The 14148-nt window shown below is 45.1% G+C and overlaps 3 protein-coding genes across 3 annotated transcripts in view; 2 read left to right on the plus strand and 1 right to left on the minus strand.

Moving 5' to 3' along the window:
* Positions 1 to 8967, plus strand: part of SARC_00496 (hypothetical protein) — a gene marked incomplete at its 5' end in the record, with an annotated part of 12212 nt that extends 3245 nt beyond the window's left edge. The window contains 10 exons of the mRNA XM_014305833.1: positions 93 to 198; positions 380 to 569; positions 859 to 1612; positions 1827 to 2049; positions 2328 to 5283; positions 5468 to 5598; positions 5768 to 7204; positions 7501 to 7604; positions 7950 to 8372; positions 8744 to 8967. Coding sequence (XP_014161308.1) covers positions 93 to 198; positions 380 to 569; positions 859 to 1612; positions 1827 to 2049; positions 2328 to 5283; positions 5468 to 5598; positions 5768 to 7204; positions 7501 to 7604; positions 7950 to 8372; positions 8744 to 8797 — 6378 coding nt within the window. The 3' untranslated portion in view covers positions 8798 to 8967. The remainder of the gene's footprint in view (positions 1 to 92; positions 199 to 379; positions 570 to 858; positions 1613 to 1826; positions 2050 to 2327; positions 5284 to 5467; positions 5599 to 5767; positions 7205 to 7500; positions 7605 to 7949; positions 8373 to 8743) is intronic.
* A 681-nt stretch (positions 8968 to 9648) lies between these two features.
* On the plus strand, positions 9649 to 13152 carry SARC_00497 (dihydrofolate reductase). The gene is made up of 4 exons (XM_014305834.1): positions 9649 to 9963; positions 10956 to 11061; positions 11676 to 11858; positions 12631 to 13152. The coding sequence occupies exons 1-4, from the start codon at positions 9822 to 9824 to the stop codon at positions 12761 to 12763; spliced, it is 564 nt and encodes a 187-aa protein (XP_014161309.1). The 5' UTR covers positions 9649 to 9821; the 3' UTR covers positions 12764 to 13152.
* A 157-nt stretch (positions 13153 to 13309) lies between these two features.
* Positions 13310 to 14148, minus strand: part of SARC_00498 (hypothetical protein) — a gene marked incomplete at both ends in the record, with an annotated part of 5670 nt that continues 4831 nt past the window's right edge. The window contains 2 exons of the mRNA XM_014305835.1: positions 13310 to 13447; positions 13831 to 13954. Of these exons, the coding sequence (XP_014161310.1) occupies positions 13310 to 13447; positions 13831 to 13954 (262 nt within the window). The remainder of the gene's footprint in view (positions 13448 to 13830; positions 13955 to 14148) is intronic.

The raw sequence follows: 14148 nt of genomic DNA on the forward strand, positions 1-14148 counted from the left end.
TGTGTGTGTGTGTGTGTACGTGTGTGTGGACGTTCCTATGCATTTCACCTAGCTAAACGACAGTTTGACATTCGTTATCGTGTGCCTACCAGGTTGGAAAGGAGTTCGATAAGATTCGCGTTGCCGGACGAATGCAAGATCAAATCCGGAATTACTACTATCAGAACCTGAAAATGATCTATAAGATGCTTGGTGATGGTGAGTATCGTTCTCTGCTCTCGCTTTTGCACGATTGTGTACCGTATGCGTGCTTCCGAAAATTTACATTCTGCCAGCAGTTCGAATTTTGATAGCAAGCGGAAGTTAATTTAAATCCATTTAGCCACTCAGCATATGTTCGTGATCATGCACTTAAATGAAATGTTCCTTCTACTCACAGAATGCAAGCCCGCGTCAGGCTCGGACGAAAGGTACCAGTTAAAGTGTCTGTACTACCTACAGAAGACCTTGAATTTACCTGCGGATAATCTTTCTTCGAGCTTCAGCTACACCCATTTGTTCGCTCCGCGCCTGAAACAGCTTTGCTTGGAAGGAAAGACCGAATTTACCAAGATGGGCAAGACCAGGAAGTATGTGACAAAAGCAACACGGTTTATGTCATATTTATTCATTTATTCAAGCGAGTTATTTTTGTATTTGTTGTTACCAACTTCATAGTGTGTCACTTGTGACAACAATATTTGAATGAAAGGTTATTTGAGTAGCATTGGGCTTGTTTTTGTCCCTCATGAGCCAATCCTGTTAAGTGGTTTTGTTTTATGCCTGTTTAGTGCGTTTGTTTTATGCCTTTTCCTTGTCACATCCGTCCAGATTTATTCTTTATGTGTACTGAATGTGCCATTACCTTTGTACTCACAGGCTGTCTTGCAAGCGAGATAAGTACTTTGATGCCAATGGTATACCCCTGCCCAAGTACGGGCCTTGTCCGCACGCGCATCAACACCCCCATCATAACCACCACCACACTGATATGAAACCACCACCACCCAAGAAATACCCGCGATTGAAAGTATCGAAAACTCTCAAAGGTACATCGTCAAAGTCTTCAGTTCCTGTCCGAGCTGGAGCATCTAACAAAGCACCGCCATCATCGAAAAATAACCTTAGTACTACAGATGGGCTTGTAGCTAAAACCGTTTCAGAATCAAAAACAACTAATAATAGTAGCCGTAGCCGTACATCAGCTGCCGATAAACCTATCGGAACGAGTACAGACCCAGGCAATAATCCAAGTCTAAAGACTGGGTCAGTTGGACCTGTACACTCTGGTGCACCGATATTGGAGCCAGAGGCGGAGACCGTGGTTGAGCTCGAATCGTACAAACCTCAAGTGAGCACGGTGGATTTGGACAACGATACGAACGATGGAATGTGTATTGACCTTGATGAACTCGAGGAATGTCTGTCCGACGTGGATGATGTTGAAAGTGAGGCAGATTCGCGGACAGGGAAGGGGGCCGGTGCCTCGTGCGCCAATGGAAGTTTGAAAACAGCTGAAGGGTTTACCAGAGATGAAAGTGTGGGTACTTCGAATGTAGGTGCTCCGCGCAAGCAGAACGAGTCTGTTCCGATGCCACAACGTCTGTTTATGGCTTTGGGAACCAAGCGCCAGGTATGCGATTTGTTCACTTATGCCTAGAAACATACGAGCGAGTCTGCTCAAGTTTTGAGAAGAAGATCATGGATACAGGTGCGTTATACATCCATGCTTCCGAGTTCGCATGCTTCTCCTACAGATTCGTACCTTCCTTTATCGATTTGAGTTGCAGAATTTTCGAAATAATTTTTTGTTGCACTCTGAACTATCCCCAATATTCTTAAATTAGGGGAAAGAACGAGTGCTCGACAATCGTCGACGGGCAAGCCGTGGATCTCTGACGAACATTAAGAAGGCAACCACTCCGTCGGATGCACCGGCACTTGCCACAGACACCAGTACAGAAAAGGGGTTGTCAGGACAGCCCTCTGCAGAAGGCACTCCAGCGGTGTTAGGTTCCAAAACTAAGATTAATGGCGATTCTGGCCTGTGGAGATCGAAATCGGCCAGTGGTAAGCAGTCTCGGCAATGTGAGCGTGTTAGCTATATCCTTATATACGACACTAAATTTACAAACATTCACTTTTCGTGATAACGATTGATGGTATTCATATCTATTCCCATACAAGGTGTGGTTATTATACAATATTTCAGATAGAAACCAGCGTTGAGCGTTAAGCGCCCACCACGTATGTCATTTATCTACAATGTATACATTTTCGAATTGATTTGACGTAAACTCACTAGTCGGCCGGGCATTGAAAGCTATTGTGCTTTGTTTCTGTTGTAGGTGCAAAAACAGCGGAGAAGAAAAATAAGAAGGAGAAGTCGAAGACGGTGCTGGTCAATAAGCCACCCAAACCATTACAATCTAAACTGAGTACCGGATCACAGCCGGGGCCTACAATATACGATCAGCAGGCCGCGTTGTCGGCGAGACAATCTGACTCGCGCCAACATGCTACACCATCACCGCTTCACACTCAATCTAACTCATCTCCAGCACACTCCGCTCAACCGAACGAACCCCCTTCCGCAAACCTAGCGCTCCAGGGACCGCCACCAAGTAGTCAACCGCACCCAACTTCAGCGCTCTCTTCCCAATCGAATCCGAATTCTTCTCCGTCGGTCCCAAACATATGTCACTCGCACCCAGGTTCACCCACCCGAACTCAATCTCGCATGAGTGTGCCGCCCCAAACGCAACTACATTCATGTCTAACCACCCGGTCTCAATCGCAGTCAAATTCAACATATTCTACACATACGCCTCCAATTCAGCAACCGCAGCTGACAGTCCAAGGTACTGCCGGAATATCCGAATCGACTAATGTGTCATCACAGCCAATCTCGACGCCACATTCGCTTACACCTTCAAACTTGGAGGAACAGAACCTCAAACAACAACCTGAAATAAATAGTGTCTTGTCTAACCAGCTTGCTGCAACGGGAGAGGATGACATAGTGGCGGACACTGCACCGGAGTTGCCAGTCACCGCTGCTACAAAACATGAGGGTACATCTACGCATATGAATGCTAAATCTCCGACGATCGGCCTGTCCGTTGCTGCGGAATCAACTACAATTACAGCACCCCTGAACTATACTGATGATACAAACATGGAGGTGGACGTAAAAATATCACGACGTGTAGATACTGGCCTAGAAGAAAGGGATCTTCCGCTTACGGTTTTATCATCAGCTTCAGCTTTGCCTGAAAGGAAACAGACGCCTATACAGACTATCAACGACATGCAGAGGTCCACCGAGAAGCCGAAGCCAACACCTACATTTCTGCGCATGAGTACAGACATGGGAAGACGCGCACAGTCTGGTGAGGAAGTTGGACTAGGAACTCACATCCAGGGGGAAACACGGCTTACAGCTGACAACCCCATGTTGTCACATACAGATTTTGGCAGTGGGGGCGATGAGAGCGACGAAGAGCTGAAACATGAAATATCCCAGTTACTGGGTCGTTATTCTAAGCGGAAACTGCAACGGTACCTGTCTAAATACGACATCGATACGGGCAGTGCGTTCCCGAGGGCTAACAAGCTGAGAAAGCACAGCCACGCAAACGAGAATACGACCGCATCCTCACCCGGAGAACAGCCAACATCACAGTATAATATTAGTGTCCATGCTAGCAAGGAAGTTCAGCCTAGCGATGTACCCCGAAATGATGGGGGTATTGGTAAGGGGATTAAGAAGAAACCGCGACGAGCAGTCTTACAGACAATCAGTCGACCGCTCTCTGTAGACCTCAGCAAGGTGAACTTAGACCCTGCTTCGACTGCGATGGTACGGGACAAAACGTCGAGCGTTGAGTTGTCGCAGCCTATTGGCGTAAAACGGAAATCGGAGGAGGAAGGTACAGTACACAGCAAGGCTCCCGCAGGATCGTCATCGGGTTTAAGTGGCACGAATATCTTTGACAAGAATGCCGAGAAGTTTTCAGATGGTTACTCGGGCTTGCGATCCGGATATTCGTCTTTGTCACTTGGTACCATCAAAGGACACTTGGAGACTACCCCTGCAGAAGAGATACGAGCACATTTTGAACGGTCAAGTCATGGTGGAATAGATTTTGGCAGTAATATTTTTGGGTCCAGCTTCGGGCAGAATAACGAGATGATTGTGTCCAGTGAGGATAGATTCGGCGCTGCCTATCGTACCATCACGGGTGAAACCCCCGGTGAGAAACTCGATAGCAATGGCGCTACTCCTAATGGTATAAACGATATTCAGACTATTCCCACCCACGAGGAGATGAACGGCAAATCAAGCATAAACATCGATGTAGACGTAGAGATGGACACCGAATTGAGATTAGTCGGGATGTCTAATGATGCAACCGACATGCATCTGCCGGCGCACACCGTTCCCGCTTCCCAGATACAACCCAAGCCCCAGCAACTCTCGCAGTCGACTGCTCAGGCTGACATTCAGTCCTCATTCTTGCATCAATCGCACCAAGATATTGGTAGTTTCGTGAGAAAAGATCGACACTCTGTGTCTAGCACCGGCAGCGGTGGCTTAGGAAATGGTATGTACGATTTCCGAGCAGGGACTCCCAATACAGTGATAGGCGCGGAAGACCACATACGGGCACAGCATCGGATGCTAACGACTCAGATTGTACATGGGGTAACCTGCGATTCTCGAACTTCCATCGGCGATACGCATCTTAATCCGGCTTCAGCAATGGATCGACAAGTACTCGGCGCAGATCAGCTTTCTTGGGGAGATCTTGACCGCGATGTGGAGCTTCGGTTGGCTACCATACGTGCACAATCTGATACCCACTCAGATATATATGCACAAGCTAGCGCTGAGATTCGACCCCAATCGGGCATACATGCACAGGCCAATTCTAGCATGCCTGTACAGTCAGATGCACGTGTTCATGCCACAGTCGATGTGTCAGGTCAGTATTCTGAACGTACTTCGCGATATCTGTCAGCACACGCGAACGGCAATGCTAATACGCACCCATTAGAGGTTCTGCAAATCGACGCGAATTCTGATCTACAGCTGAGTGCACGCACACTTACAAGGGCCCAATCTAGTCCTGCTGGCAAAGCATCTATGAATACAGAAAGACGCCAGCCCAATAGCACCCCAACTGAAGGGACAAATAGTACCGCCAAGACTACCTCAGGCCCTATGCGGGTGGACATGGTCCCAGCATTGACTGACGACAAGGAACGCCTCCTGCAGATGGGCATGAATCCTTTGATAACGTATGTGTTAGGTTTTATACGTTGTTGCGTGTCTGGTTTCTGATTTGTATTGAGTATTTTATTTCTCGCTACTTCACTGTAATGGCGCAGGTTCACATGCAGGCACTCGTCCCTTCTGTCTTTGTCTTCGTTCATCTGGGCGTTATAAACTGAGACATATTTCTACTACACATTGAATATACAGGCTGCAAATTAAGAAGGGTAGTAAACAAGTATCGAAGATTCTAGGACATTTAGAAAAGAAATGGTTCAGCAGATCCTCGGTGCCGGCGCCGGACATCACTTTGTGGGCTACTCCTTTGAACCAAACCACAGGTATGACTTTCAAAAGGTTGGGCTCATCCCTACTTTCAACCTTAAATAATCCCTTCTTTTGATTTCATTTAACGAGATTCCACTCCTTCTTTTCCTGGAATTGGTTAACAGGCTCATCCTCGTTTATTCTTATTTATCTCATTTTATAAATCCAAAATTACACCACCAGCCACCAACGTGATGCGTGTGAAATTTAGTTTGCGCTCATGCCCGTCAGCCGCAACCGTACATGATCTCCAGGAGATACTCGGTCCCACTACCGCCGAGAACATACGGATACAGTACACATTAAGCAACACGCCTCCGCCCAGCACTATTGTGATACCATTTCAGAAGCCATTCAGGTTGCCTTCTACAAAACAAACTCAAGTACAGGTATCTACAAGTGCATCGACTCACAATACTACCGGACAGCTGTCTCGTCCGCACTCGTTTACGAATACGCAAACAGTATACAGCAGACACTCTCCGGAGGCTGCGTCCCTTCCCTCGTACACTACACCAGCGCGTCAATTAGAAAACACCGCAGAACAGCAACAAGCACGTCAATCGCAGCAAATGTATGAGAATCAGCAACAAGCCCGACAACGAGCACAGCCACAGTCACAGTCACAGAAGCAACCGCGCAGTCGGCAGAATGGCTCAAATCTGCCCGATTTTAGACAAGCTTCTGACTCTCTGAGCCTGTCGTTTTCATCAGAAGCGTTGGGTGAGGTACAAACCGTTCCGCCCAAAGATGGTTCAGTGATGTCGGCCACAGGCCCACACGCAAACGGGCATACCGGGGTAGAATTATCTATTGATCATAATGCTGTAGCGGTAGGCAAGGATACAACGCGCAGCAATCAGCCTGTGTCTATGGGTCGGCTTGACTTTGGATTGACTTTGCAGACGGATCACGTACAGGCGCAGCATGAGAATGCTGTATGGAATGGAGCCGCCGAGCATGACATCAATATACACTTAAACGACAAGCAGGGTACAGGGCAGGGTACAGGCCTAGCCAACATGCATGGCTTGCTACCAAGGAATAGGACAAATCGTGCGCCGGGGGTCATATCCTCCTCATTCGGAGGTCTACACAATGGGCTTGATCAAGATCTACCTCTCGATTTGCAGTTTAGTTTAGCATCACCTCGTTTCTCTGATGAAGTCCGAGGCCGAGACAACCAAAATGGGTCCAAGAAATTAGATCAAACCGATTTCCAAAAATTAGATCAGACACAACCGCATGTACACGCGCCAGTAGAAGTCCAGCCGCTCTCAAACACTCCGAAAGCAGCTGCAAGATCTCCATCTCAAACAGATCAAAGTTTCTTTGAGGACCACATCATGCCACCTCCACCGCAGACCGTACGCAGTATAGGGAAGTCCAGTGAGTTCAGCTTCGAAAAGCGTAGTAGTGATGATATCGGTCCGCCACAACTATTGTCTGAACATTCGCTTGCCTCAAAGCCGTTTGAGACGACCATCAATGAGGCACGAGTTTCGAAACAGCTCAAAGACACTTCAGGCCAGGCTCCTTTAGCAGAAGTCGAGAAGAGACTGGAGAAACCAACATTTGTTATGACTTGCACGGACGCAGATAACCAGTGGTCAGGTATAGGTAATTGATCCTCCGTGAGCCGCGAGTGTTGTAATTTGTTTGTGTATGAAGGATAGACACACTTCTGCGTGGATATGAATATGTTTCTGACACATTATCTCACACTATATCAGCACATTATGTCCCTGCCTTTGTACATACTATCATCCAGGGTGTGAACCGTTTCGCTATTGTTTTAATATAAACCACAACGAGCATATATTCTTATTCTCAGTTAGAAACACCTCCGTGTGGGAAAATCGTATTAGATGCAAACGGGTGAGTGCGTACTCATGATTGTCACTTATCCATTACAGATAAAGTTGAAATTCCGTTTTCGCGGAAGGAATCTGTGAATAGCCAGGTGTCGAAAGGACCTGGTGTTCTTTTGGCCCCGTCTAACTCGCCCTGGGGAGACGAGGTATGTCCTCGTGCGTAAAAGGTTATGACACAATGTTACATATCTCTTTATGTAAACTTATATTTACACATTATAATGTCCTGATATTTAAAGGGCGTTCAGCGATTGCATATTCATACATCAGTATAGGTTGTACATTCAACGCGTGTGTATTATGGAACCTTGTAGCCAAGTGGGCATAAAGCTACTTGCACCGTACACTCCGAGTGAACAGCCCATTGTCAACGGTAGCAAAAGCCTCGTAGTCTGCGTTACCATGATTTTCGTTAGGTAGAATGATCTTCCGGGCTCGACTTGGATTTACACAGTTGACATATTCATATATATTTTCTCGTTCTTTTGCAGACCATGGATGTAAGCTGCGACGGATTTGGTACGAACTTTTTTCACCCGTCATGTCTAGAAGGTGGTGGCTCTAGCAGGCACGCACCTCACTCACAACCGCCCCCCTTTGGTTCGAATGCAAGTCGCCAAGACATTTTCGGCCTCAATGAGAATAGCCTGAGCTCGCGAGTAAGGATGGACTTGAATGGCAGAAAGATTTCGAAGGGAGATATGAGTGGTACCAGTGGACATGCTCCTCTTGGCTCTATATTTCATGGGGATAAATCAAATGGTCTATTTTGGGGAAGCTACCAAGGGCATGTGGACGGTCATGGCGGGAGCAAAAATGGCTCCACATCTGCTGCTAATACACAGTCAGCTGCCAGGAAGTTCGATTTCAGTGGCAACAACAGCGAGGCAATCAAGTTTGTACAGCCGAACGGGGTATGTTTTTCAACGGCATGTCACCATCAACCAGTTAGTTACGATTACACTTTCAATTTTTTCGCAATTTTTACGCTGCTGGAATTTTTTAAATTGCAATTCTGCCTGTAATTTGAGATTGTCATTAAGTTCCTTGTTTTTCATGTGACCGAGCTATCTTCCACACTAGACGCCGGCATTGACCTCAAATCACACAATGGAGTAGCGTAATTTCTCTCAAATTGGGTGGGAGAACTTTGTTGACTATTGTATGTCAGAGTGGGTTCCCATTTACATATATACTAATGGTTGCCACTGAATATACTTTCATGGCCTGAATACTATTTCAATAGATCGTTGACTCACCGTATGCTCTCATTTTTTTCTTATAGAATGGTCGTTCCTGGAAGCCGGCAAAAAATCCCTCTTCCGAACAGAATTATTAGATGTCTGACCATAACCAGAGCTGGAAGTTGTCGATGCTTTTACAAAAATGCATATTTCAATATCCCATGTGCAGCTATGGGCCTTGTAGCTAGTAGCTAGTATAATACGGAAAGTCACCTGTTTTGTAAACAGATGATAACGGCTAAGATTCGTAAAATATAAAACTCGATCGAAATCTTGCATTGTAATTCGCATTATATTGTAATATAACAAAGGCTTCAATTCTGCAATAAGCTGTTTTTGAAAATTTATAATACCACCAAGTTGTCTGACATATGGCAACACTCTATCACTGCTCGTGTTTCGCGTATTGCCTCAACAGAATCCACCGTTTTTGTACAATTGATGTCCAAATTACACGTTGCCTCTGAATGACCGAGAGTTCAAGGCGTTTTTTCTTATCGTAGTCCAGGCAATTTGATCTCATATTATGTATTTATTTATGTTTCTGGCAATACATTTTTTGTTTGTTATAAGGTGATGTCGTTCCAGCTTACTGCGTCTGAATGGTGTTGCTCTTGATTACTCTATACAGTTTTTTGTTGTTGTTTTTTGTATACATGTAGCAAAGTCATAGACACACGTCGTTTACTATCAGGGAACTAAGCTAGATGATTTAGCCGCGCTAGAATCAGTGTAGTTTTTGTCATCGAGTGACGTGTGGGCGCCTTGCCTAAGGTTGTCCTGGTTACTGAAGTTGGGGCTGTCCTAGGATCTGCTTCCAAGGACTGAGCAACAAAAAAAATTGGCGGGTACTTTCTGTATTCATTTTTTGGCGGGATATTCAAAAGCAATAAAAATTGCATGACCATACGGCACACGGCATACGCCATCCGCCATTCGCCATACAGCATACGACATACGTCCACCGTAGTCCATACATACGGCCAAAGTTAACCCCGCATTGGTCGCTATATTGTAGCATACTGTACTTCGTGACCGTACAAGCACGTACTTATTTGATATTTAATCATTGCATAGACTGTTTGTTGTAGGGGTAGAGAGAGGAAATCATATAATATCATGGCCACCGGGTTGAAGAAGATTTCTCTTATCGTTGCGGCGACAGCGAAGGATGGTGGTATAGGTGTGAAAGGCAACCTTCCATGGAGACTGAGAGGTGATATGGCATTCTTTAAGAAAACCACCACAACTGCGCCCGAAGGTACCCATTATTACACGAGTTACAAAACAATTGATAACTTGTACAGCGGGAATGTATATACATACACAGATTGACGGGTGTGGTTTTCGGATTAAGGCGGAAATTACAGATATGTGTTAGCTTCCTTGTGTGGCAGAGTCGCAATTGATTTCAATTATGCCATTAGGTTCGACTTGGCTAATGTGTGATTAACTGACACATTTGGTAGCTATGTCTGCTCACAGAACTTTTTGTCTTGTTATATCGTTTTATGGATTTGTGGTATTCGCTAAGAGCGCAAAAGTGCTGTCGACGTTACACTTGTATACTGAATGTACATGGGCCAAACACGCCTTCTGGTACTCGAATCATTGGCTGTGGATTTCGCAAGCAAACTTGCAATGCTGTGTCAGCTCGAACGATTAAGGCAATTTTTAGCTGACTGAATGTGATGTCTGTACACGCCTTTCCTTCTGGGTACTGCATCGGGCTGTCGTTTGATGTCTGTACACGCCTTTCCTTCTGGGTACTGCATCGGGCTGTCGTTTGTAGCCCTGTTTTGCTTGTTCACCTGCCTCGTATCTGTGAGTTTGTATTTCGCACCTTTGTTGAATGTCTTGATTTGCAGGTGAGTGGGCGTTTCTTATACTGTGTTCTATATCTGACTATATTTTTATGATCGTAAGCATCAGAATACTTTTTCAATGCCACCCGAAGTACGCATTTCTCCATCAGCAGACCCTCTATAGATGTGCATTCCCCATGGCTATAAACACTGCCGATAAAATAGCTGATAAAATGCGATTAAGTACATTCTCGTCTCGATTTCGAAGATGAATATCGACCTGTCTTGCTTCGCTTAAGTGCTGAATTATGTGTCGGTGTAAGGCTCGGGTTGCATTAGTCGCTTCAGTGTGTATAGTTACTGCTATGCAAGTAGATGCTTGACATATTATCAACTGAGTAGGCATTATAGCACGCGACTGATAATTTTGTTGATGTCTCCCTTCAAGGTATGCGCAACGCTGTCATTATGGGCAGGAAGACATGGGAGTCTATCCCATCTAAATTTAAACCGTTGGCAGATAGGTTGAACATAATTGTAAGCTCAACTATGAGGTAAGTATTAATACTAGGTGAACGCCTGCATACATATGCATACACATATGTCTTGACTATGGCTAGTATATCGACATTCGTGCGAAATGATAGAAACAACCACGCTGCCCTTAACACTCTTGTTCCCGAATTGTGATTATGTGTGCAGGAGATATAAATCATTCAATACTGAGCTAAACCGTCCTTTTATAACCCCGATACTCGTGTACGTATGTTGCGGTCCCTTTTCACGCATGTGCCCTTTGGTTGTGTGCATGTATGGAGACCACATTAGTGTGCCTGAACACACTCGTCACGGTCCAAGTGCTTCTGTTGATCATTAGATGCTTGTGCTCGAAGAACACGCAGTGAGTACAAGAATGTTTTGTTTCGCCACGGCTAATTATATTGAACAAATGGATACCGCTAGTCTCCTTTGCGGAGCAAATCTTAAGATTCGCACAAGTTCGGGTGTGTCTGTGTATATGACTTAGCACATGTTTCGAAGTGTGTTGTGTTTGCGATTACCTATGTGTACGGCCGTGAATGTTTGGTTCATTGGGATGGCTGTGTACTGTATTTGTCATAATTTAAACAAGGTCTCATCTCCTTTTGCCGGAACAATTCGATGGCAGAACCGATGACCTTCCTTCCGGTGTGCTGTTGGGTCGTTCGTTAGAGCATAGCATTGAACTCGCGATGCAGGCGAATACTAATGGCTGCAACGATATAGATCGCATATTTCTGATCGGCGGCTCAACGCTGTACAACAGTGCCCTGCAGACACCGAGTATTATTGATAAGATACACTTCACCAGGTAAGCGACTAGAGTGCATGCTGTGGTAGCGGTTGACAGGACATCAAGAGTGGATTCGCATATGTAGACGTTGGTATGAAATTTGGTTAACTCTTTGACCTGCTCTCGTGATTTTCGCGATTACTTTTCGTACGAAATATAGTCTCGCTTAATCCTGGAGCATGCAACACCTATGTGTATTTCAACATGCACATTTGGCTAAAGGTCTTTGCACCCATATGCCCGAATGTAGTTACTCGCGTCAATATATTATATATATGCTACGATACGCTTTTGTAATCACCAAGTACAACTCTCGTATTGTGTACATGTGCCATATTAGAATAGTGTGTACAGACGAGCGTTGGTACTTCTCGTGTCTCTCGAGCTCTGTGAGAAAAGCGAATGGCAGGGAGAGTCTCAGTGTGGTATGAAGCAATTGTGATCTTCATATGACGTTGCGAGAGATACATTCTCACGCCGGATGTTTGCTTTAAGTTGTATTTGACGTGTTCAACCTCTCACACCTTCATACTTTCGCTATGGAATTAGTTCCTGCTATGCCCCTCCCCTAACAATGGCCCCAAGTGCTATTGGTGCCTATGTGACACCCAAGTAATGCACGCCGTTTAGTTAGTCTCCTATGATCACACCCAACGTCCGCATTCCCCATTGATTACTTTCAGCTGTACCCTCGCAAGGTCTGTACTGGACTTTGCTATATCCCGTTACACACCGTTCGTTTGACGATAACATCCGCACTCTGTGCATCCTGCCTACTTCCTGATACCAGGGTATACGGGGCATTTGAATGTGACGTTTTCTTTGCTGATCCTGAGAGTGACCACCGGTTCGATTTAGTCTCCAAGTCAGAGATGCAAACGGAGAAGGGCTGCGAGTACGAATTCTGCGAGTACACCCCTTAGTGATCTGTCAGCCAAAAAGCAGAATACAGAGGATTCCTAGGATTGTTCTTGATATAGAGGCTGTGAATGATGAATGTATCGCCTCATTTGGGTGTGATCTTGCCTACAACTGGTGAAGATCTTCTCAAGTCGATCAGCACGTAGCAGTACTGAGATTAGTAAATCTTGGTAGCGTAGAAGATGGATTCTGATCTAAACCAGGCTACGCTATACGCCCAAATAACCAATCTATCAATTATTCTTCAGCGAATTGCGCAGAGTATTCGCTGTAAAAGTAAAGCGCATTTGACATAGGATATCTCACGACGGACACCATAGTGCACAAAACTTAGAACTTTTTTACCAGCAAGCAGCAACACACAGCAGCGCTTTCGACAATAAATGACCAATTTTTAAATATTAACGCAGCCTGCAAATACTCGTTTAATGGTGGCTCTGGCACTGCTACTTCATAGCTAGATCCCAAAACCTAATGCTCAGGTATGTTTTATTTTGAATCAATTGCATCCTATGCTCACACCCGGCGTCTCAAATGTCGATGCTGATCTATTCAGTACTACTCCTCTTGTTGAGTGCAGCCAGTTTTGAAACGAAGTTGTCGACAAAGGTTTGGTCGTGGAGTCCACTGAATTTATCAACGACCTCTCCTTTATGAAACGCCAATACCAGGGGTATAGATGATACCTGAAAATGGATGAAGAAAATGAAAAAAATGGCTTTGTATTTCTGACAGTGCTACTCGATTGTTGTGCTCGTGCTCTCTCTCCGCCCAGCACGATTGTACAAAAAAATAATAAAAATAGATGCACAGATCGCGCATCAATCTATATTCATAGACGACAGTGAAGAATACCCGGCACTGCCTATCGAAAATCATCCTACTACCGCCATCAGCCGATGCAGCTACTATCGCATTATGTGTCATTTGTCCAGTTCTCTTTCTTTCGATATGCTTTTGAGTTTGTTTCGTCTCCCACTGTCTTATGCAATTAAAGCAGTGACAATGCCAGGGCAGATGGCACTGAACGAAAGTTGAACAATAAGTCTAGACTCTTTTTACAAAATACCTTGTACTTTTGAGCCAAACGACCCTCAGAGTCCACATCGATCTTCGCAAGTTTTATCTGACCATCTGACGCGCCAATAGCCTCTTCTAGCACTGGTGCAAGAAATCGGCATGGCCCACACCAACTGGAAAATGAAGAGAAAAGGCACTTTCAGAGTGATGTATCCAATAGGGAAATTCGAATCCCTCCGTATAGTCGTATAGTGGCTTGCATATTCAAACACATGAACAAGCAACATTGTATAGGAAAAATAGAAAAAATGACATAGAAGGAAACACGATACTATACTAATACATGAACACGCAGCCAGCAAGTTAT

Source organism: Sphaeroforma arctica, assembly GCF_001186125.1.
Source record: "Sphaeroforma arctica JP610 unplaced genomic scaffold supercont1.15, whole genome shotgun sequence".
NCBI classification, from domain to species: Eukaryota; class Ichthyosporea; order Ichthyophonida; genus Sphaeroforma; species Sphaeroforma arctica.